The following is a 24,059-nucleotide window of genomic DNA, read 5'->3' on the forward strand; positions in this document are numbered from 1 at the left end:
CCATTGGCAGGTCACTTGCCTCAAAATTCATTTGCCTAGGGAGCTTCAGCTGCTCCATTTTCCTGATAAATCCGCCCCTCTATCGATGGAAACAATGTAGGTCGCACAGTCGTCTCTCGGTAGTACTTACTCACAAACATCATCCGCTGTGGCCGTGCACCCAATCAACTCTCGACAAATCCTGAAACAGGCCCCACTTCTGACACCATGTTTTGTTATTGTGTTTCCTTTCTGTAAACTGCTCCATTACAGCTACACAACTAATTAACAGAGGCTTTACACTCGAGCCTTGGGTTCAGCCATTTTAATTCAGGATCCTCTTGGCTACTGCCTCATGGGTATTAAATCCTCGGTACTGCGCCACAGAGCGCGCTATTCCCATAACACACATCACAGATGATTCAAGCTATATAGTAGATAAGTGTTTGGTTCACGTTCAATAAACGTGGTATAAGTTAGGCAGCAGAAATAAAGCTCTCAATCTAAAAAAAACAGACCTAATGGTAAAGGCAGAAAATATTTATTTTATCAAGAGAGAATCTTTCTGCAGCGTTTATGGCTTCAGAATTTGAAGACATATCTTGATTTCCCCCTTTACCCTTTGAGGCATGAATTTATATTTGAGAGTAATAAAACAACCATAAAGCTTATTTGCCATTGTAATACCTTAAAATGTATAATTTCAGTTTAGCGAGGGTACTCAGCTGAAAATGCCCAAGAGAGGATATTGCCTCGTGACTCTAGGAAACTGCAACCAGTTAAAATGCTATTTCCAGCAGTAATAATGCAATGCAATTGAGATCGACCTGTTCAGAACACCATGTTTGAGAGACAGAAAAAAGATGCATTGATTTCAGACTCTAATAAAACCTGGAGAAGAATGTTGATATTATTTAACAACTCAGTGATCTTTTAAATTACCGAAGCATCCCTTTTTTCCTCCTTTTATTTAACTTCTGTTTATTTTCTCTTTTTCTGTTTGGAAAATTATCTTTCCTTTTTCATTTGGGAAAGTTATCTGCAAATGGCCTTGACAAGCACGACTGAAAATGGGCAGCTAGATCATCTATGGCAGAGTACCATGCTTTGAAAATGAAGATATTCTCTTTGCCACAGATTATTATATATTTTTATTTATGTAATACACATTATATTAGTGTAACACAGACACTGTATTGCACTGGTATTTAATTCCATATTTAACTGCCAGTCTTTAAAAAAAAAATTCAATCATGTTATCTTTTAAATATTTTATATTTTATGCTACAGTTCTTTCCATATTATCTTCAAGAAGTCATAAAATGTTGAGAGCAAAAATGGGGTGAATTTTTCATTACTTTCATCTGTTTTCCAAAAGCAATTGGCCATGACTGTGACTTCCTTATAATCTTTAACAGTTCACCGAGCCTTTGTGCAGAGAAATGAGAACATGTTATATGTGAACCAAATTGATTAGTTTATTTACTTCCCCATATATATCTAATTCTATTATTGTAATTAAAACCTTCTTAATAATTTAAGAATTTTATGGAAACCTCCCTCCTAAGTTCATTATTGACTTGGATCTTTGAGAATTTGATGAGCTTAAGTTAAACCATGGTCTTTGTACTTATTTTGTTTCTATTGCATGCATATTTGGCGAACATAAGCATTTACATTTAATGTGCTATTATATTTAAAGTTACATATATAAATCGGCCACAAGTTAAATTTCCATGTTATTTATCTCATCAATTTGGCCGACAAGAGCATTTATGCCCAACCTGAGCTTGCTCCCATTATTCCTCATCCAAACATATCAGAGTAACACGAATCCATACTCTATATATATTTGCCCAGAGGAACATAAACACTGGCGTACACTGGTTGGGCCAAATAGCCTATATCTGTATCAGATATTGTATTTAATTTCTGAATTTATTTTGTATCCATTCCATCAAAACCTTTTTGAATTTTAAGGATCTCATGTTGCACAACATCTAATCTCCCCCATCTATTCCCCTCATGATCTTATACACCTCTCACCCTCTTGCGCTTCAAGGAATAAAGTCTGAGCCTGTCCAATCTCTCCCTGTAACTCAGGCCCTCAAGTCCTGGCAACGTTCTCGTAAATCTTCTCTGCGCTCTTGCCAGTTTAACAGCTTTCCTGTAGCATGCTGGCCAAACTGAACACAATACTCCAAATGTGGCCTCACCAGTGTCTTGTACAATAACATGTTGTTATTTCCTACATGCTTATCATTTATTTAGTATACTTCAAATACTTGCCATAGTCTGGAGACAACCGCAGTTTAGATATTTTCTTAAGATTAGAGCTGGTGGTTTAGAGTTTAGAGATACAGCATGGAAACAGGCCCTTTCAGGATTTCAACGTTTCAGACATGATCGAGGAGAGATAAGAGGCGGAGGCGTTGTGCTATTATTCAAGGGGAATATCACCAGCACTCAGAGAGGACATATTGGTGGGTTCGTCCATTGAGGTAGTATGCGTGGAACTTAGAAATCAGTAAGGTGTACGCACTCTAATGAGATTGTACTCTCCCTCCCCCCCATTGTAAATCTGTTCCTCTAACAGATATGTAGACAGGTTACTGAAAGGTGCCAAAGAAGCAGGGTGTTCCTAGTGGGTGACTTTAACTTTTCCAATATTGACTGGAACCTTGATTGACCAAAGAGGTTGCATATTTGGTCAGAAAGAAAAAGGAAGTGCATGCAAGGTTTACGAGATTGAAATCAGACAGGGCTTTTGAGAAATATAAAGAAAGAACTCAAGTGGTGATTAGAAGAGCCAAAAGGGACTACGAAATAGATTTGGCGAGTTAGATTAAACAAAAACCCAAAGCTGTTCGTCCGTATATTAAAAACACGGGGAAAATTACGAAGAAGGTAGGATCGCTCAAGGATAAAGGAGGGAATTTGTGCTTGGAGTCCAGGGATTTAGGCAAGGTACTAAATGAGTAAGGGGAAGGATATGGAAGACAGTGAGATCAGTGTGGAGAATACTAATAGGCAAGGACTGTTTGAGATTAAGATGAAGGTGGTGTTGGGGCTCCTGGACCTGTTTTTGATGTTGACTAGCAGTACAATGCAACTGATATGTCCCTCTTCTTCAGGCAAGTGATTGAAGGATCCTTAGTACAACTGCTGTAAATTCTGATGAAGTGTGCTCTCTTGGCAGAATATATGTTGTTGGAAAAGGGCAGGATGAAAAACGGTTCCACTTTTCCCTTGAAGTACTATGGTGTTACAATGCAAGTGTCCACCTAGTGGGCCAGCTGTGAACCGATACAAAGAAGATAAAGAAAAAGGCAGCATATCTGGCCAAGGGCTTGTGCTTCCATAATATTTCACACAGAGATATGGTAATATCTGGTACATTTTATTGAAATGAACCAGTTGTTATTAGAGTCAAGAGTGTTTAATTGTCATATGTACCCAACAATAGAACACTGAGATTCTTACCTGCAGCTGCATAACAGGTCTGGAGGGCGGCATGGTGGCGCAACAGTAGAGTTGATGCCATGCAGCGCTTTTAGCGCCAGAGACCTGAGTTCGATCCTGACTATGGGTGCTGTCTGTACAAAGTTTGTACCTTCTCCCCGTGACCGCGTGGTTTTTTTTTGAGATCTTCAGTTTCCCTCTACACACCAAAGACTTACAGGTTTGTAGGTTGATTGGCTTTGTATAAATGCAAATTGTCCTTAGTGTGTGTAGGATAATATTAATATGCGGGGATCGTTGGTTGGCACAGACTCTGTGGGCCGAACGGCCTGTTTCTGCGCTGTATCTCTAAACTAAACTACACTAAACACAGAGAAAGGTATAATAAACAAAAATTCAATAAAATAAAAATCCCAATACTAGTGCAAAAAAAGTCTAAAGGCCATAGTACAACCAAAGACAGTCCATGGTTCATAGTTTAGTTTGTGGGATATATCTGTTTCATAGTTTAGTGTTGTGTAGATTTCAAGAGCCCTGATGGTTGTTGTGAAGATGCTATCCTTAAACCTGATGGTCACAGTTTCTAGACTCTTGTACCTAAACACTTCCTGATGATAGGAGTGCAGTGAGGGTGTTGGTCTTTGCTGATGTTGCCTCGATGTTTGAGGCAGTGCCTCCTATAGATCCCTTCAATGATGGAGAGGTCAGTACCTGTGATGTCAGTGTTCACCATCTTTTAAAATCTTTTTGTACCAAATCTTTCACCCACAGTAGGTGATTCAAGAACCAGAGGACATTAGGTGGGAGGGGAAAGATAGAAATCTGAAGGGCAACATTTTCACACATGTATGACCCTGTGACTCCTTCGTTCCCAGACATTTGATTTGCTGAATCAGGCTGTGATGCAACAAGCCAATATGTTCTCTACTGTATATCTGTAGATGTTTGAGGGGGTATTCATCAACATATTAAATCTATTGAATCTTCTCAGGAAGTAGAGGCGTTGACAGCTTTTTTTATAATCGCATCAATGTGCTGGGCCCAGGACAGATCTTCAGAGACATGCATGCCCGGGAACTTGTAGTTATTGGCTCTCTTAACTGCCAACCCATCAATGATCCTGATCGTTGTTCTTTGGTTTCCTTGTTAACAATCATCTCCTTGGCCTTGCTGATGTTGAGGGCAAGTTTGTTGCGCTGGCATCATTCAGTCAGATTTTTAATCTCCCTCCTATATTCTGACAGTGCTATTTGAATTGTTAGCAAAAATCTAAATCTGTGTTGTTCAGTTGCTTCATTGGCAGCAAGTCCTGTAATCCTGAGTGGCAGTTGTTGGGTTACATTACCCATTTACCATTGAATACATGGCCAAACTCTAAATCTGTCATTTTGACATAAAAAATAATGAGAGGTACTTGCATCAACCACAATGGAAAAGTATAATAAAGTATTTGTTGCAAAGAGTGATAATATTTAAATGGTCCTTTTATTGGTTCAATGGTGCTTTTATTACCACATGTGCAAACTCACAGTGAAATTATTTTCTTGTATACTGTCCAGTGAAGTATTGCCTCAGCACATCCCCGATTAATGGTGATCAGAAATAGTCTACTGAGCCCACATGCAAGAGGCGCCTTGTTTTTGATGCCATTTTCAAAGTCCAGTCAGTGCTCTGATCCAGGCAAGCCCAATCTGCTGCGGGCTTCCAGACATCGCCTTCCTTGGACGTGCGGGTCGACCTGCGAAGCGACATCCCTGTCCTCACAGGTCCACCTTTGTGCCCTGGGGGTGCCACCCGCAGTTGACCTTGAAGGCATGGTTGGCCAGACCCTCGTTCCCTCTCCTCTCCTACTGGCCTTGCTCCTCGCCCATCACGTCTGTTATCATTGTCGCCATCGGCTCCATCCTCCCGGTCTCTGGTCTGCGGGGACGAGCAGGGGCCAGCTCGGCAGGCTCCCCCCATGGGAGCTTCTTCCGCGCGGCAGGCTGGGAGCTTCTCTTGGTTTTGTTGATTTTAGTTTATTCACTTTATAAATAAACCAACAAAACAAGGGCGCAATTATGAAACGCCATTTGCAGATACACACGCCAGATTTGCACTTAGTATTGGCAATGGTCTTGGCTCCTTAAGATGGATTTCTTTTTCGGCATTGGGCTAAAATTATAATTTTAGTCAGTTCGTTGTCAGTGTTTTTAGGATCATTGTTCCCTTTGGCTAAAATGTGCCATCAGTACTGTGGAAAATACATGACAGTACAATGTAGATTATGTGTTGGGTGAAAACAGTTGGAGAAGGCTGCGATTAAGAATCTTCTAAAGTGACGTACAAGAGGATTTCATGCTATATTGGGCCTACGTATTCCAAGTGTCAAAGGAACTCTAATTAGCTATTTGTGCTTGGCTATTTTTGTGTTTGTAGTTTTGCACCTATAGTACTAATTATTTAAATTCCAGCATAGCAATTAGAATGCTGCCTCAAGAATATGCTTGTATCATTTAATATGGCATCATGTGGTTGAAATAATTGACCTGTAAAAACAAAGTATATATACAAGGAGGAGATAACAAATGATTCTTGGCAAAATTTGGAATATAGAATATTGTAGAAGAGGCTTGAAAGCCATATCAATCACATGATTTTTTGGGGAACTAGATAAATTGTCAAGGGGAGAAACCAGACTGGTATGAATCATTTCTAGCGTGCTTCAAATGAAAAAGAGGACTTAATTTTCTTTCAATTGCACGACATCCTTCTGCCATGGGCTTCCGTGTTTTCATTGACCAGCCTTTGTCCTGAGGATTGGTGGTTTCTATTTCATTTTGTCATTTGCAGCTGTATCCAGCCCCAATTTTAATGATGCAACCATTTCATTGTAAATGGAGGTTTCACTATATATGTGAATGAATGGATCTCAGACGGAGAGAGAACATGCTCAGAGGTTAGAGGAGGTGCACATCAATCTCTGTCTCACCTGGAAGGACTGCAGGTTCCTGGTCCTTGCTTTTCACTCCACCAACCTACGCTGCCAACATATCATTCTCCAGCATTTCCATTACCTCCATATAACATAATCCCACCACCAGTCACATCTTCCCATAAGTTCATAAGATGTTGGCCATTTGGCCTATCAAATCTACTCTGCTATTCAATCATGGATGATTTTTCATTCCTTCTTAACCCCATTCTCCTGCCTTCTTCCCATAACTCCTGACACCGATTGACTTGGCCTCCACGGCCTTTTGTGGCAATGAATTACACAGATTCACCAACTTCTGACAAAATAAGTTTCTCCTCATCTCCTTTCTAAAGGTTCGTCCTTTTATTCCGAGGCCATGACCTCTGGTCCCAGTCTCTCCCATGAATGGAAACATCCTCTCCACATCCACTTTATGCAGGCCTTTCACAATTTGGTAGGTTTCAGCGAGGTCCCCCCTTATCCTTCTGTACTTCAACGAGTTCTTGATCATTCTCTTAAACCTCCTCTGGATTCTCTCCAACGCCAGCACATTCTTCCTCAGATATGGGGAGCAAAACTGCTCACAATACTCCAAATGCATTCTGACCAGTGCCTTTTAAAGCCTCAGCATTACATCTCTGTTTTTATATTCTAGTCCTCAAAATAAATGCTAGCATTGCATTCACTTTCCTTTAGTACCGATTCAACTTGCAAGTTAACTTTTTAGGAATCCTGCATCAGCATTCCAAAGACCCTTTGCACCTCTGATTTCCGAATTCTACGCCTTTATTCCTACTGCATGACTCCACTCTTTGCTAGGCTGCATTCCATCTGCCACTTCTCTGCCCATTCTCCCAACCTATCCAAGTCCTTCTGCCGTCCCTGCTTTCTCAACACTACCTGCCCCTCCACCTTTCCCCCTCCATCTTCCACAGATACCACTCCCTCCACAACTCCTTGGTTCACCCATCTCTTCCCACCCAAACCACCCCCTCCCCAGTTACTCTCCCCTGCAACTGCACTATATGATACCTGTCCCTACAGATAACTGTCCCTCCCCTTCACCAGTCCTTCCAGGTGAAATAGAGGCTCGCGTACACCTCCTCTAACTTCATTGACTGCATGACTCCACACTTTGCTAGGCCTCCCGATGTGGCCTCCTTCACCTCAGTTACACCAAGCATAGACTCGGCGACAATGTTGCTGAACACTTGCGCTCGGTCTGCTAAGGCCTACAGGATCTCTTGGTTGCTCACATTCTAACTACGATGACTAGTCATACCCAATAGTACCACCCTAGTTGTCACACTAGTTTATCTGTCGTCCTCTTGATTTACACTGTATAACTCTTATCATCTACCCGACAGCCAACAGCTATGGGGTAGATGACAAGAGAACCCAATGAATCTGAATGAATGAATGAAGAGGCCCCCAAATAGTCAACGAGAATTAGAAGTGCAAATATGACAGGAGATTGCAGAAGTAATAAAGTTGACCTGGAACACTTCTGAGGAGAGAGACCAAAAATTAATGTTGTGAGATCTTTCTTGATTACAAAATACCCCAATTTTTAGATAAGCAGACAAATTTACCTATGACACTGCTTTTGATGTCTCGAGTGACATCTGAGTCTGGCCTGGAAACTTCCTTCATCTTTACCACAATGGTGTGGAATGACTTAAAGTGACAATTTTTGGTTTGATATCGGCTGATTAACATACCCCATTGCTTTGCATTCAACTGAGGCATACAAGAAGTTGTGGCTGTGTGAGTGGGCACATGTTTGTTTGCAAAACTGTCCTTTTAATTTCAATTGATTCCTATTTGAAATGTACTTTAGAACAACTTTTAAAAAAACTGGTTCTTGTTTCCAATTAATGGCTGTTACTTTTACATAATTATATAACTGAATAGTCCCCGACAAAAGGAACTTTGGATTACAAAAAACTGAATTTTTTTAATGTAAGATTTATTTTGTTTGGGCCATTATGTTAAATATTACACATCCCAACTGAAGCACATGTATTATAAATAGTCTTGGATCAAGTAAAATAAAGATTTATTCAAATATATTATATGTATAATGTATATAAAATATGAAAACTTAAGTATTTAGTTTTGTCTTTTTTAACCTAACAGAGGAATTCCTGGCAAGAAATGTGGAGCAATTATTCTAACAGCCGAAGAATTGAACAATTGCCATGTAAGAGCAAATTCACACTCTTCAAAATTAGATACAATTTTATACTTGACATGCCGTGAAAGTTTGAAATATTTAAACCTTGTGTACATTAACTATACTTTGACTTTGTCAAATATTGGTTGTTCCTTCCATAAGTGAAGAGCATTCCGGTGGATAAATCCCCAGGACCTGATGGGATCTATCCCAGGTTATTGAGGGAGGCAAGAGAAGAGATTGCAGGAGCCTTGACAAAGATCTTTGCACCTTCTGTAGCCACAGGCGAGGTCCCAGAGAGTAGTGGGAGGGTAGCTAACTTTGTTTCTTTATTTACTAAGGCAAGTGGAGAGAATCCAGGGAATTATTGCCCAGTGAGTTTCACCTCGATGGTAGGGAAGCTATTGGAGAGGGTCCTTCAGGATAGGATTTGCTCCCATTTGGATGAGAATGGGTCAATTAGGGACGTTGGAAAATAACTGCAGATGCTGGTACAAATCAAAGGTATCACAAAATGCGGGAGTAACTCAGCAGGTCAGGCAGCATCGAGGAGAGAAGGAATGGGTTGTAGGAAAATAATTGCAGATGCTGGTACAAATCGAAGGTATCACAAAATGCGGGAGTAACTCAGCAGGTCAGGCAGCATCTAGGAGAGAAGGAATGAGTCACAAAATGCTGGAGTAACTCAACAGGTCAGGCAGCATCTAGGAGAGAATGGGTCAGCAAGTCAGCAAGGCTTTGTACAGGGCAGGTCAAGTCTTACTAACTTGATCAAGTTTTTTGAGGAAGCGATCGATGGGAGGTAATGCAGTGGATGTGTTAACATGATGCCATGAGATAGCAGTAATAATCAGCAGTTTCCAGATTAAGATGATTAATTTGTCCATTAGTTCACGTCATGTACCAGGTAATAGAAGGAAGATAATATCTACTTTTTAGTTCTGTGCAGATAATGGCTTTACAGACCTTCAGCAAGGCAATAAAGTTGATGTGTACAAGATATCATTCATATTATTTTATTGCATGATGAAATTACAGTATGGGAATAATGTTAATCTTCAAAATACAAATTAATAAATAAAACAATTTTTTAAAATCATTTTACTGCTATTAATTTATTATTGGATTTTCCTGGACACAAAATTTGAAATTTAATTATCAATGTACATTCATAAACTCTTACTGTGATTATCGGATTATTTTATTTAAAAGTGACAAAATCAGCTATACAGTGAAACCATATGCTACATTGTATAGCAAATAAGCAGTGTAGTCCAAATAACAAATAAGCAGTGTACTCTAGAAATATATCCGATTACAGGCTATACTGATTTATGTTAACACATCACTATTGAAATGTCGAACATAATATCTATCTTTAAAATTATTACATTGGAAACCACTGGAACATTTGAAAAACTACTGTGTTATTTAATGTATTGATACACTAAGTAAGATTTTAGCTGATATTAATTGATATATTAGGTAGGAGCCTGGAATTTTCTGATGACGGTCCTTAACCTAAAATGCTAATTTCCCATTTTATGTGACCCTGCTGTGTACTTACAACATTTTCTGCTTGTTCCATATTTTCATCTTCTGCTTTTGTTTTGCTTCGGTTTAATTAAGTTGAATTGTTTGATTTGAGGAGAGTCAAGTTTTGAATGTTTGACTCAGAGTTGGCTAGAACTTTAAAAAGTTCAAAGTGCTGGAGTAACTCCGGGTCAGGACCTATCTTCGGACAGATTGTAGTAGCGGGGAGAAGCTGGAAGAGAGGTGGGGGTGGGACAAAGACTAGCAAGTGATAGGTGGATACAGGTGAGGGGGTTATTGATTGGCAGATGGCTGGACAATGGACAAAAATGAAAAGACAAAGTGTGAGAAAGGGATAGAAGAGGCACGAAATGTGAAGTCAGAGAAATGGGGATAGGTGGAAGGGGAAAGGGAAAAATGGATGCTCATCTAGCTGAGGCACAGGGAAGAGAAGGGGAAAAATGTGGGAGGAACAAGGGGAATATTTGTAGGTTAGCTACCTCACCCTTTTTTCTCCTCCCTTCCCTGTGCCCCACCTGGATGTGTCTCCATTTCCCCTTCCCCTCCACCCCCATTCCACCCCTTCCTCCCCTTATTTCACATTTTTGTCTTTTCATCTCTGGCGTTTGTCCAACCATCTGCCAATTTAAAAAAAAATCCCTCGCCTGTATCCACCTATCACTTGCCAGGTTTGCCCTGGCCCCCACTTCTCTTCCAGGTTTCTCCCCACTGCTACAATCAGTAAGAAGAGAGGTCCTGTCCCGAAATGTCTCTTCTCTCCGTGTTACCCAGAGATGCTGGCTGACTGGCTGAGTTACTCCAGCACTTTGTGTCTTTTTTAAATGTAAACCACCAAATACAATTCCTTGTGTTGACAAACAAGAACTATACCATGACAAAATAATCAATTTGTGTGTGATATTTTTCAGAAGTTATTTAATACAGAGATTTTACAATTTTGGTCACAAAATTGGACTGACTCAGAGTGCAGCTTTGGTTGAACTCTTGTATGTTTATTAAGTTTTGGTATGCTTTGCCAATTTCAGAAGCCTTGTGCTTGCTGAAGTAAGTGGAGAAGTGTGCAAACCTGATTCACCAAACCTGTGCATCACCAAATTCAATGTCAGTGATACAGGTAATATTCAACTCGCCTAAAGAATATAGTATTTAGCACCAGGAAAACTGCAGTGGAGGAGTGTGCACTCTCATCCTAAAGGGACCTGACACTCGTGGCATCCATTTCTTCGCCCATCCACATCTTGCTACCTGCATGGTGACTCAACATTTGCAAACCCCTCACTTGGCTTATTTGTTGGTGTCTGAGCTGATGGCTACAAATGTCAGCTAAAACCACAGTGCAGAAGTTGTGCAATTTCTGAAAGAAAAGCACGAAGGGGGAAAGAAAGAAAGGCACAATGCCAATATTGGGGTGAAGGACAGGGTGAATGTTTGCAATCAAGAGCTGAAAGTTTACACTGCAAATTGGAAGAGATATTGTGGTGAGGAGGAAGTAGAATGTAGGAAGAAAAAAAAATCTGGCTATTTGTGCAAGATATGAAAAGTGGGTGTAAAACTTGATGTGTACGAAGGAACAGCAGATGCTGGTTTTGAACCAAAGATGGGCACACAAAGCTGGAGTAACTCAGCAAGTCAGGCAACATCTCTGAAGAAAAGGAATAGGTGACGTTTTGGGTCGAGAGCCTTCTTCAGACATGCAATTAATTGGGATTCTGTAGGGCATTGCAAAATAGGATTCCAGCCCTGCTGGTTAGTAATAGTAGTTAGATAAGTGTACCTTTACAACAGATTGTGTCTTTAACTCTCGCCAGTGCTGTTTCACTGTGTATCAAAGATGTTTCTTGGGACACTCTTTAGGTTGATGTGTTCTCTCCATCACTTTATTCCATCTTCCATCCATGACTGTGCCATATTGTCTGGTTGCCTTATCAATCCCATGTCTTCCAGCAACCTATGATGGCTTGTGGAATGATGATTCCAGTCAGTGTGCATTTCCTCATTAAGAAGTACAGGCATGTCTTTAATCAGTAGCAATCATTAACTTCAGTGCTGATAGCCACTTGTGAAACAGGAACCTGGTGATTGTACATGAAAGAAGCACAATCAGTGCTGGCAATTCACAGATATAATTAAAAAATATATTGCACCAAGAATTCTACATTTGTTCTTCACCAGGTTAAATAACCAGTTTAGAATCCCGGGGGTTTCTGGAACAGTCTGAAGAAGGGTCTCGACCCGAAATGTCACCCATTCCTTCTCTCCTGAGATGCTGCCTGAACCGCTGAGTTACTCCAGTATTTTGTGTCTACCTTAGAATCCTGGGGTCTGTTTCCCAGTGTGACCCATTTTAGCCCCTTTACCCTTTTCTTTTGAATTAGATTGTATACATTTATATGTTATTTGTTTTTCTACACTTTTATTTATTTTTAATGATTTTGTCTAAAAAAGTTTTGAGGCTCTGCAAAATATATAATGCTTTAACCAAGTTTATTGACAGAGAATTATGTATTTTGTTAAAAGCCAAAGTGTTCAACATTTATGTCCTGTCTGTTCACTTCTGCCATCTGTGTATTTCCGTGCCTGCTTGTGGTGATATTTGTGGCGTGTTTTCCCCATGCCCTTCACCTGACTTCATCTACTGACCCATCACTTAATTCTTGACAGTATCTCAGTAACAAACTGTATCTGATCGTTTTATCAGCCTGTTGGGTGCCTTTTTGATTGCTTTCTTTCACACCTGATCTATTTCCCTTCTGCAGGAAATTATGATGATGCAGTTCTGTGCCAACAAATTGGATAAAAAAGATTTCTTCGGAAAATCAGACCCATTCCTTGTATTTTTTAGAAGCAATGAGGATGGGACGTAAGTGATCTATTGATGATATTGTTTTACAGTAGATTGATTCCCAGATATTGATATAAAATGCGGTGTTTACTTCTTGTCATAGTCTTATTCTGCCCAGTATTGGAAAAGCAATTAGCTTGGCAATCTTTACTTCTCAGCTTTTTATAAATGTTTTTGGTGCCTGCAAAAACTAAGTTTCCACAATGGCATTCAACAGGGAAACGGGTCCTACAGCTCAACTTATCCATGTTGACCAAGATGCCCCATTTAAGCTAGTCTCATTTAGCCCATATCCCTATTCATGTACCTGTCCAAATGTATTTTAGATGTTGTTTACCTGTCACAACTACCTCCTCTGACAGCTTGTTCCATATATCCACCATCCTCTTTATGAAAAGGCTGCCCCTCAGGCTCCTATTAAATCTTTCTCCTCTCACCTGAAACCTATGTCCTCTGGTTCTTTATTGACCTACTGCAGACCCTGTGCATTCATCCTATTCCCCTCATGATTTTAAGATCACCCATCAGCTGCCTGCCTTGGCTGCTGGGGTCCCTGGATGGAGGCGAGTGAGAAGATATAGGGACAGGTGTTGCATCTCCTCCAGTTGCAGGGGAAAGTACCGGGGGAGGGGGTGGTTTTCCTAAGAAGGGATGTGTGAACCAAGGAGTGGTGGAAGAAGCAGTCTCTATGTAAGGTGGAAAGGGGTGGAGATGGGATGTTATGACTGGTGGGTGGATAACATTTGGAGGTGAAGGAAATGTAGGAGGATGTGTTGGATGTGGAGGCTGGTGGGGTGAAAGGTGAGGATCAGGTGAACTCTACCTCTGTTCTATCTGTGGGGGAGGGGGGTGAGGGTGATTAAAACTGAACACAGTTGTGGCCTAAATGTGGCCTCACCAATGTTTTGGACAATTGTAACATAACCTCCCAACTCTTCATACTCTTGACTGATGAAGGCCAATGTGTTGAATGCCTTCTTGATCAATTTATCTACCTGTGATGCACGTTCAAGGAATTATGTACCTGCATTCCCTGATCCCTCTGCTCTACAACACTCTCCAGAGCCCTGCCATTCACTGTATAGGTCCTGCCCTGTTTAGACTTCCCAGAGATGCAACACCTCGAGCGTGGAATAAATCTAGTGGTACCTGGCAAATGAAGCTTATATTTGATTGATTGAAATATATGCTGGCCACTCCCTACACACTGAGGGCAATTTACAGAGGGACAATTACCTTACAAACCTACATGTATTCGGGATGTGTGATGAACCCAGAGCACCCGGAGGAAACCCACGTGGTCATGGAGAACGTGCAAATTCCACACAGACAGGATCACCCTTCGGTCTGAATCAAACCCAGGTCTCTGGCTTTGTGACACAGTATTTCAACATAATTCTTTTTTGAGTTTATGGAGGACAATTGTTGGAGCCTAACACTTGCTACTTATTCATTTTGACATTTTGATTACTTTAATCACAAAATGCTGGAGTAACTCTACAGGTCAGGCAGCATCTCGGGTGAGAAGGAATGGGTGACGTTTCGGGTCGAAATGGGTGACGTCACCCATTCCTTCTCTCCCGAGATGCTGCCTGACCTGCTGAGTTACTCCAGCATTTTGTGGATAAATATCTTCGATTTGTACCAGCATCTGCAGTTATTTTCTTATACTTTGATTACTTTAATGTTCTGTGATATGATTATGATTAACAAATGGAAAACTGATCTCCATAATTTAACTGCTGATTTCCAGTCTTGCCATGTGGAGCACTCTAGCAGAAGTACCATTGTAAATGTCACCAATTCCTTCTCTCCAGAGATGCTGCCTGACCCCCACTGAGTTACTCCAGCATTTTGTGTCTATCTGCGATATAAACTAGGATCTGCAGTTCCCTCCTACACATTGTCTATAAAATGTACAATTTGGTCTCGTGAACATTAAAAAATGGGAAATTATTACTGCTATTATTTCATTGCCATTATTTCAGACCATGTTTGAATATATTTATTTTTAGGTTTACCATTTGCCACAAGACAGAAGTTGTAAAGAACACTTTGAATCCAGTGTGGCAAGCCTTCACAATCCCTGTACGTACTCTTTGCAATGGTGACTTTGACAGGTAAGAAGAATCCATCGCATATTGATGCCTCCATTTTGCCGGTTACCATGGATACTTGAAAATAATTTGAAGTTTTTAAAGGTGACAGATATGAAACTGTATTTGCATAAATATTAAGTGCCAGCACGACAATTTCATCTGATGACAGGCACCTGCAGAATAATAAAAGATGAGAATACTTAAGCTTTTCAGTTTGAGATGCTGTCAATCCATTCAGTTTGCATTTCAAAAATATAGCTAATAAACAGATGGGAAATGTTGAAAAAAATATTGAAGGAAATAAAGTTTTTGCACAAATTCTTTGCCAGCTTTGTGTTGCATATTTATATATGGTTTCAATGACATTGCAACCAAGAATCCCAATGGCATGCATCAATGTACAGTACCCCAAGATACTTCCTGCACCTTTGTTTTGATGGTGGTGTTCATAAAAAAGGCTGATAAATTTCTCTGGCCAGTATTCAGGAATGCAAAATGTTTTAACCCTGTCAGTAATCTCGTCTCTGTCTGAGCATCTCTTTGAAATATTGCTATAATCAAAAACATAAATGTTTAAGTTACTCAGCAGGTGAAACAGGATTTCTGAAAATAGAAATAAAGTTAAAATGCAGGTCATTGACCTGAGGCATTAAATATTTCTGAGTCCACAGATGTGTCATGACCTGCTATTTCCTGTCATTGCAATATTCATTTACTGTGCTGCTAGGGTGCACCTCAGTTACATCCAGTAGATTTTGGATATGCGCAGGTATTATAAGAACATTTCAAAGACATTTGTTCAGGCATATGGATAGGAAAGGTTGATATGGATATGGGGAATTCGTGGGCAGGTGGGACTAGTGTAGATGGGACTTTTCGGTTGGCATGGGCAAGTTTCTGTCCAGGATGACGCTAAGTGGACCAAAAATGACTCCTGTAACCTATAACCGGAAATGGTTAGTTAAAAAAAATGTTTAGTTGAATGAAGGTCTAGAGAGGTAGCAAGTATTCCTTCAAATACACATGAAGCATTCTAATTTGGACCTTTATTACCCTTTCTCTCAGTCATATCCTATTCCTTATTTTCTCTACTGCTGCCCTTTAAGGGCACAACTCCTCTTTTTGTGTTTGCAGTGAGCTGATTCTTGAGATACTGAGCCAGTAATTATTTGCCCATAGAAATGGATACCAATATGACACTATTTGAAGAATTAAGCCTTTGTCCCACTGTCCTTTGCACAAGGACTCCATGCCCACAGCCCAGGTGTGGATTTGTGCATATGTTTTAGAACCACATTTCCCGAATCCTTAGCTTTAGGTCTGATTAATTTCATGAACGTTGGATGTTGTTGAAATAAACCCATTCTGACTAACATCAGAACATCTGTTCTTAAGAGGTAGCTGACCACTGAATCTAAAGATTATTTGAGATCAATGCAGTTTCTTAACTGCTGCTGGAAGAAATCATGGAATCATAGAACATGGACAATGTAGAAGAAGGCCATTTAGCCCATCATATTTTTGCTGGATGGAGAGGGGATAATGATTGGCAGGATCTCATGGACAAGATTAAACAGCAATATGGAGGACTAGCCAGAGAAATCCTCGTGTCAAAGTTGAGTCTTTCTTGTGGTCAAATTTGGTAGATGGAGCATTTATGCAGATGATAGTTTAGTAATGCTAATGGTTAGCAATTAGATCTAGGGGTCCAAGTCATTCTCAGACTTCACACAATCATACCATGCTCAACCATAGCATCCATTTCATTGTCCTGCAGGGAAAATGTTTGTTGTCACAATAGGAAAGTGGAACGGTGAGCAGAACCTCCTCCAAGACCAGTTCACATTCGGTTTGATGAAGAGTATTTGCATTGTGGGCTCCACTGTCACGGAGCTGGAAACATTGTGGGAGATCGTATCTTTCTGCAGTTAATTTCCCTCAGATCTACCTTCATCACATTATATTTTTTGAATGTTAACAGTGAAATAAAATCTTTAGCCGCCATCATTATACTCGTAGCATGCGTGCCCATTCACACACAACTTTATTAATTGGAGATGTGAATATTTTCAACAATAATTTGCTGCGACGGTTATTAATCTAATTGAACTAGTTTTCAACAACAGCTACAGCATTCATATTGCTATCCTGTATGGATAATTACATCGGACAATTTTTGTAATTCTGTGACTTATTATCATCATATCATATCATATATATACAGCCGGAAACAGGCCTTTTCGGCCCTCCAAGTCCGTGCCGCCCAGTGATCCCCGCACATTAACACTATCCTACACCCACTAGGGACAATTTTTTACATTTACCCAGCCAATTAACCTACATACCTGTACGTCTTTGGAGTGTGGGAGGAAACCGAAGATCTCGGAGAAAACCCACGCAGGTCACGGGGAGAACGTACAAACTCCTTACAGTGCAGCACCCGTAGTCAGGATCGAACCTGAGTCTCCGGCGCTGCATTCGCTGTAAAGCAGCAACTCTACCGCTGCGCTACCGTGCCGCGGTATGTTGTATTAAACATTATAACATTGACCTTTTAAAGTTTTTTTTACTATTGGTATTGGTTTTGGTATTGGTTTATTATTGTCAAGTGTGCCGAGATAAAGTCAAAAACAATGTGCCTGGAGTTCATGGTTAATTTAAATATTACTGGACCATGTGGACCCGTTGGGCCCAAACCTCTCCTGCATTGGTGCAGCCTCCTCTCCTCCTCTCCTCCCCCCTCCCCCCTCCCCTCCCCTCTCCTCCTCTCCCCCCTCCCCCTCTCCCCCTCCCCCTCCTCCCCTTCCCTCTCCCCTCCCCACTTTCCCTTCCTCCTCTCCATCCCCCTCAACCCCCCCCTTATCCACCCTCCTCCCCCCCACCTCCCTCCCCTCGTGTACCGTTTTGGCTGTAGTTCGAACACAAATAAACAAACAAACGAGAGTTTTAGTATATAGATGTGAATAAATTTCACTTTTGCTAGATGACAGCTATATGTAATTCTTGGAAATATAGGTTTACTATTCATTCAAGGTGATATAAATGGTTTTTTTTAATGCTGTTGACAGAACTATCAAAGTGGAAGTGTACGACTGGGAAAGAAATGGAAGGTAGGATAACGACAAGCATTTTTGCAGAATAAAATATTTTGAGCAAAATATTTTAGCTAGTTTTGCACTTTGCCCTGTAATCTGAAGTATTATCAGGACTCTACTATTTTATCTATAAGAGAGCTGGCAAATGAGCACCAAAGCAGAGTCCTGCTGTTTCTTCCTGACAGTTAAAATGGGTGGTATTGTAGATAGTGAAGATGGTCATCGAAAATTGCAGCAGGGTCTTGATTGTTTGGGCAGGTGGGCTGAGGATTAGTTGATGGAATTCTTTTATTCTGAATTCTGCAATTTCTTAGTTGAGTTTGGAGGCACCACATGGAAACGGGCCCTTTGGCTCAGTGAGTCCTTGCCCACAGACTGTACACCAGTTCTATGTTATCCCATTTTTGCATCATATACACTCGGGGCAATTTACAGTAGCCAATTAACCTACAAACCTGCACATCTTTGGGATTTGGAGGAAACCGGAGCGCCCAGAAAAACCCCACACGTTCATGCGGTCAAACTCTGCACAGAGGTTAGGATTGAACCTGGGTCTCTGGCGCTTTGAGGCAGGAGTTCTACCACTGCGACACTGGGCCACCCTCTTCGCAGTTTTATCTTGGGATGTCTAGCAGCTCCTCGACCATAATACAGATTGTCTTCAAGATATCTCCATTAACTGTCCCAAGTTCCCTTACCTTAATGATCCGTTGTTTTCTCTTTTGTTGGACTCAACCAATACCTTTAATTCATGGCTAACACTTTGAGTTTAGTTTATCGTTACATGTACCGAGGTTCAGTGACATTTTTTTTGTTGCGTGCTAAACAGTCAGCGGAAAGATTACATGATTACAATTGAGCTACCCACAGTGTACAGATACAGGATAATGGGACAAAAGGAATGCTAAACAAAACAAAGTGCTGGAGGAACTCAGCGGGTCAGACAGCATCTGGGGAGGGAATGATCAGGGTATATTTTGGGTCAGGACTGAATCAGACTCCACCAACTGCAGTTTGTTGTGTCGCCATGTATTGAATGCAGTTAATTGTGCTTGCCTTTGGTTCTGAGGACATGACAAAAGTTTAACACCACACGATCTCTTTGATATCCAGCCATGACTTTATTGGGGAATTCACCACCAATTACAGAGAGCTTTCCAGGGGACAGTCACAGTTCAATGTGTACGAGGTAAGTTCTTGATATTTTTTTATTACTGATTAAAATATTTGAGTTAAACAAATTTTGGTTCCAAGCAGTTGTAATTTTTATTGAAATATGATGTTGACCAGTAATATTATATTTTTCTTGTTAAGGAAAAATCCATATAACTCTTTGTTTAGCATAATCCTCATTCTGCATTTCTTCAGAAGGAAATACTTAAAACTGTATATTCAATCATTTATGTTGTGTACATCATAACCCTCTTTCCATATTTCACAAATCTTTTGGATCAAAAATCTGCAACTTTCCACGTTTATCAGCTTCCTAAAGATTTACTTTTTTGATGATGAATTCATCTTTCTGCATTTATCAAGACAAGATTCATTCCCATAATTCATAATTTTGAACATTTCTGTTATAGTCCACGAAATTTCATACTCTTCTTCCAACCCCCCCAATTCAAAATGAACAAACTTTCATACTTGAAATCCTTAATGGGTCACCTCTATTACTTTTGTTGTTTTTGAAAATATCTTTAGTCTTTGTCCTTCGCCATCAAACAGAAATAATATTTCACAAATTACCCTTTCAAATATCTTATAAACTTTGCTAGCTTCTCTTCACATTTTGTATTTCAGCAGAGAACAATAAAATTAAGACAGTCTTGCCAGAAATAACTGTCATTATCAGATTCCATTAAACACATTCTAAACCACCGTAGTAGAAAAACCTTAGATGTTTTTTAGAGGTTGCAGAGTTAGTGGACTTGGCCTGGTCCATCACAGGCATGGCTTTCCCTTCCAGAGAAAACATTTACATGAGGCGCTGCCTTAAGAAGCTAGTGTATATCATCAAGGATCGCCACCATTTGTGCTATGCTGTCTTCTCACTGCTACTATCAGGCAGGAGGTACAGAATCCTGAAGTCCCACACCAACAGGTTCAGGGACAGCTACTTTCCTACATCAATCAGGTTCTTACCTGGGGACACCCTTATCTACCTCAGCGTGTAATAGTATGGATCATCTCTTCCACTACCATGAAGTTGTTTTGTTTTTCTAATTATGTTTTTGCACTTACGTCTTGGGTTTTTGCTTGTCTTCTTTCCTTTAGATATTTTATCTGTGATTTCTGTATAATTTATGTGTGATTTGAGTTTATCTGAGTTTATGTGCTTGTGAGGCTGCTGCAAGCAAGATTTTTCATTGTACCTGTACCTCACCGTACTTGTGCTTGTGACAATAAACTCGACTTGACTTGACTTTTGATCTTGGTTTAATCTTTATTTACCATGTGGTAATTATAAAGCTAAGTTCACCTGGCAAGGAGTGACAGAGACGCATGTCACTGATAGCCAAAATATCATGTTGGCAACTGTGAGTGGCATTTGTTTTTATGATGAAACATTCCTGCACTCAGAGGCACCAAGTGCATTGGGGATGGCTTTCCTTTGCTCTGGATCTGAACAATTGGCATTCCCCACATACCAAGCAGAGACCAAAAGTAATGGAGTTTATTATATTCGATCTCCACCTTCGCTCAGTTATCCCAGCAATCCTGGCATCATTACTTGCCTCCTGCACCAAGTAGTATTGTTTTTCTCTGGCTGGGCTGATAATGTTTACATAATTGTAATGATATCTAGCAAACTCTTTTAAGGTTGAGTAGAATGTAGATTAAAGCCTCTTCCTTGACTAAATGTACTGAACTCTAAAACTTTTTATATATTTTAAAAGATGTGACATTGGAGTTACCTTGAGGTGGTTGCTCAGTGGTTTGGAAATCTTATGTTGAGAGTAATGGCGACATTAAAAGGGTGAGCTGGAACACGCAATAATTCATGGTGTGACACCTGTGGAGGCCTGATGGTGGGTGAATTATGTTCCAGACATCACCAGTTAGATAGGTTTTGCATATTTCATGAGATAAAAGTACTGTTATTTCCTTGGCTTCCTACCAACTTCATTAAGTATCAATTCAAGCAGAAGTTCTCTGAGATGACTTCACTTGCGGTGCAGTTCTTTTCAATAATGTAGTTTGTCAAAGGTACTTCACCCTGCATCCAGGAATGAAACTGACGAGATTTTCATTACTAAGTGCCCCACGCTTCCAGTAGATTTTGGAAAAGCCGTCATTGTCTCTTTAAGTAAATAGATGCTCTTGTTTAGGTTTCGGTTTATTATTATCGAGGTACAGTGAAAATTATTGTTTTGCAATCTATCCCAACAGATAGATAAATGTAATTAAGTAAAGCTCAAGTACAATAGATGGAGCAAATGCAAAGGTACAGATTACAGGATATAGTTTTCAGCATCACTTCCATAGTCCAATATCTATAATAGGATAGAGATTAATTGGACATTACTCCAGCTCATGGAAGAACTGAGCCTGATAACAGAGAGGAAGAAGCTCTTCCTTAGTCTGGTGGTGTGCGCTTTAATTCATTAAGTTATGTAATTTTGCTCTTAATGATGGAGAGAATTGTGAGGCCAATTGTATGCATATTTCACAGGAGAAATGCAAAAAAGAGTGATTTTCTTGAAGGAAGACTTTTGAACGCAGTTGTTTGTCACATTTCCAGGAAATACCACAGCTCTGTGGTGGATAGTCATTCTTATACAGACAAACATAGAAATGTTGCATTAAATTCTCCCATCCAACAAGTAACTGACCTTCTCACTTCAGACATGAGTGTCTGAAGAAGGGTCTCAACTCGAAACGTTACCCATTCCTTCTTTCCAGAGATGCTGCTTGTCCCTCTGAGTTACTCCAGCATTTTGTGTCTATCTTCGGTTTAAACCAACATAGGAGGTTGAGGCCAGAGTAGGTTTTGGATGGAGAATTAAAGAGGCCACTTTGGCCTCCATCCTATTCCCCTTGTTCGCTCTTCCCCCCTCTCTTTCTGAAACTCAAAGCATGCTTTAGACTTTAGAGATACAGCGCGGAAACAGGCCCTTCGGCCCAATGAGTCCGCACCAACCGGTGATCACTCTGTACACTAGCACTATCCTATACACTGGGGACAATTTATAATTTTTATTTTACCGATGCCTATTAACCTGCAAACCTGAAAGTCATTGGAGTGTGGGAGAAAACCTGAGCACCCAGAAAGAACCCACACAATCACAGGGATAGCGTACAAACTCTGTACAGACAGCACCCATAGTCAGAATGGAACCCGGGTCTCTGGCGCTGAAGGCAGCAGCTCTACCGCTGCGCCACTGTGCCACCCCAATCTGGGTTTTTTCCTGTTTTCTGTTCTTATGAAATCTCCACGCTGTTTCTGTTTCTGTTTCTGAGGATGTTATGTGTCCTGTTGAACGCTTTGATTATTTTCTGTTTTTATTTCCAGTTTAGTAGCAACTGTAGTTTTTTGGGTCGAATTACTGGACAAATTGTAGACTACTTTGGACCCCCCCTGTTTAATTTTTTTTTTGATTTTCTTAAATGTTATTTATTTATAAATTTGGCACAAATTTATTCTGTACCAAGTGTTTAGTATTGTAATTCTTTCTTTGACTTTTTAGTAGTCTGCATGGAATCAGATCACCTGTAGGGATTGATCACTGTAATAGATACTCCTGCTCAGCATGAAATGTCATTGCCACTGTCACAGTAATAGTGGATACCTTTTGCATTCAGAGTAGAGTCACACCATCTGTAAAACTCCAGAGCAGCCATAATTGATAGTTCCTGCAGAGTTTCAATCTAGTTTGCAGCTGGTATGTTGCGGCACTCTACTTGAAAGCTTACCGTTATCTTTGCAAATTGCAGCATCTGTAACATTATCAAATCCCATTGCAGGACTTCATAATGTAATCGGATCTGCCACTTGGATGGATGTTATAGACTCCCTGATGTTAATTGAAGTAAAGTGCAGAGTTCCCATGGAGTCTCAGCTCTTCTTAGAAATTGATGATTGCAGAACTCTTTGTATAGGACGTTGATATACTCCAGTTTTCTTTAATTCTCAAAACATGATCACAAATTGTGAATGTACCTAAGGGAATGTACCTGGGTAGAGTGGAAAAAGGGGTAGCCTGGCATGGACGAATGGGTTCAGTGAGTGCTATGATGGTTGAGCAGGAGGTTGCGAGTTGGGATTGGTGAGTTTGCAGATCAGTTGACAATGGAAAGGGTCACACAGTGTGGGGTGAGGTGGGAAAGAAGCCTGAATGATACATGAGCAGTAACTGACTCATCTGATGGACATCCCAGTCTGACAGAGTGCATATCTCCAGTGGGCAAAAACTGGCTATTTGGTGAAAGACCAGTACACTGAAGGAGAAATCTTTGTGAGGAGAAAAATTAAATGAAACTGAAAATACACCGTATCAAAATAAGCAATTCTCTGAGCTTCTATTTTTTTTTATTTGCTCTGATTAGTATGTGATTTCCAGCAATGCTACATTGATGAATTCTGCAAAGCCTCGTCTCTCAACACGACTTATCTGGATTTCTATTGAAAAGCCTCGTTCATTCCCTGATGATAGGGGAACTTTGATAAATTTAAACGGTCTAATGATTGAACACTGTCACAAAAATAGTCAATAGGCTGCCCAGTGAACTGAGAAAAACAAAGCCAACTGCTCAGTCGACCAATGTTGCAAAATGTGTGAATATAATGCTGGAAACTTCAATAGGTCAGGCAGCATATGTGGGAAGAGAGCCAAGTTAATGTTTCAGGTCAAAAAGCCACAATTAGAGATGAGAAAGGGATAAAATAAGTTGGATT

General features: G+C 40.3%; 2 protein-coding genes across 5 annotated transcripts in view; one reads left to right on the forward strand and one right to left on the reverse strand.

The window, feature by feature from the left end:
* Nucleotides 1–24,059, forward strand: part of LOC144604959 (copine-8) — a 193,991-nt gene that overhangs the window by 105,850 nt on the left and 64,082 nt on the right. For all 4 annotated transcript variants that reach the window (XM_078419884.1, XM_078419881.1, XM_078419883.1 and 1 more), the window contains 5 exons: nt 8,537–8,600; nt 12,884–12,987; nt 14,985–15,089; nt 18,137–18,178; nt 19,277–19,352. In XM_078419884.1, coding sequence (XP_078276010.1) covers nt 8,537–8,600; nt 12,884–12,987; nt 14,985–15,089; nt 18,137–18,178; nt 19,277–19,352 — 391 coding nt within the window. The remainder of the gene's footprint in view (nt 1–8,536; nt 8,601–12,883; nt 12,988–14,984; nt 15,090–18,136; nt 18,179–19,276; nt 19,353–24,059) is intronic.
* The window catches only part of alg10 (ALG10 alpha-1,2-mannosyltransferase), a 73,384-nt gene continuing 60,085 nt past the window's right edge, over nt 10,761–24,059 (reverse strand). The window contains exon 3 of the mRNA XM_078419888.1: nt 10,761–12,199. Within this exon, the coding sequence (XP_078276014.1) occupies nt 12,149–12,199 (51 nt within the window). The 3' untranslated portion in view covers nt 10,761–12,148. The remainder of the gene's footprint in view (nt 12,200–24,059) is intronic.

This window comes from Rhinoraja longicauda, chromosome 23 (genome assembly GCF_053455715.1).
Source record: "Rhinoraja longicauda isolate Sanriku21f chromosome 23, sRhiLon1.1, whole genome shotgun sequence".
NCBI classification, from domain to species: domain Eukaryota; kingdom Metazoa; phylum Chordata; class Chondrichthyes; order Rajiformes; family Arhynchobatidae; genus Rhinoraja; species Rhinoraja longicauda.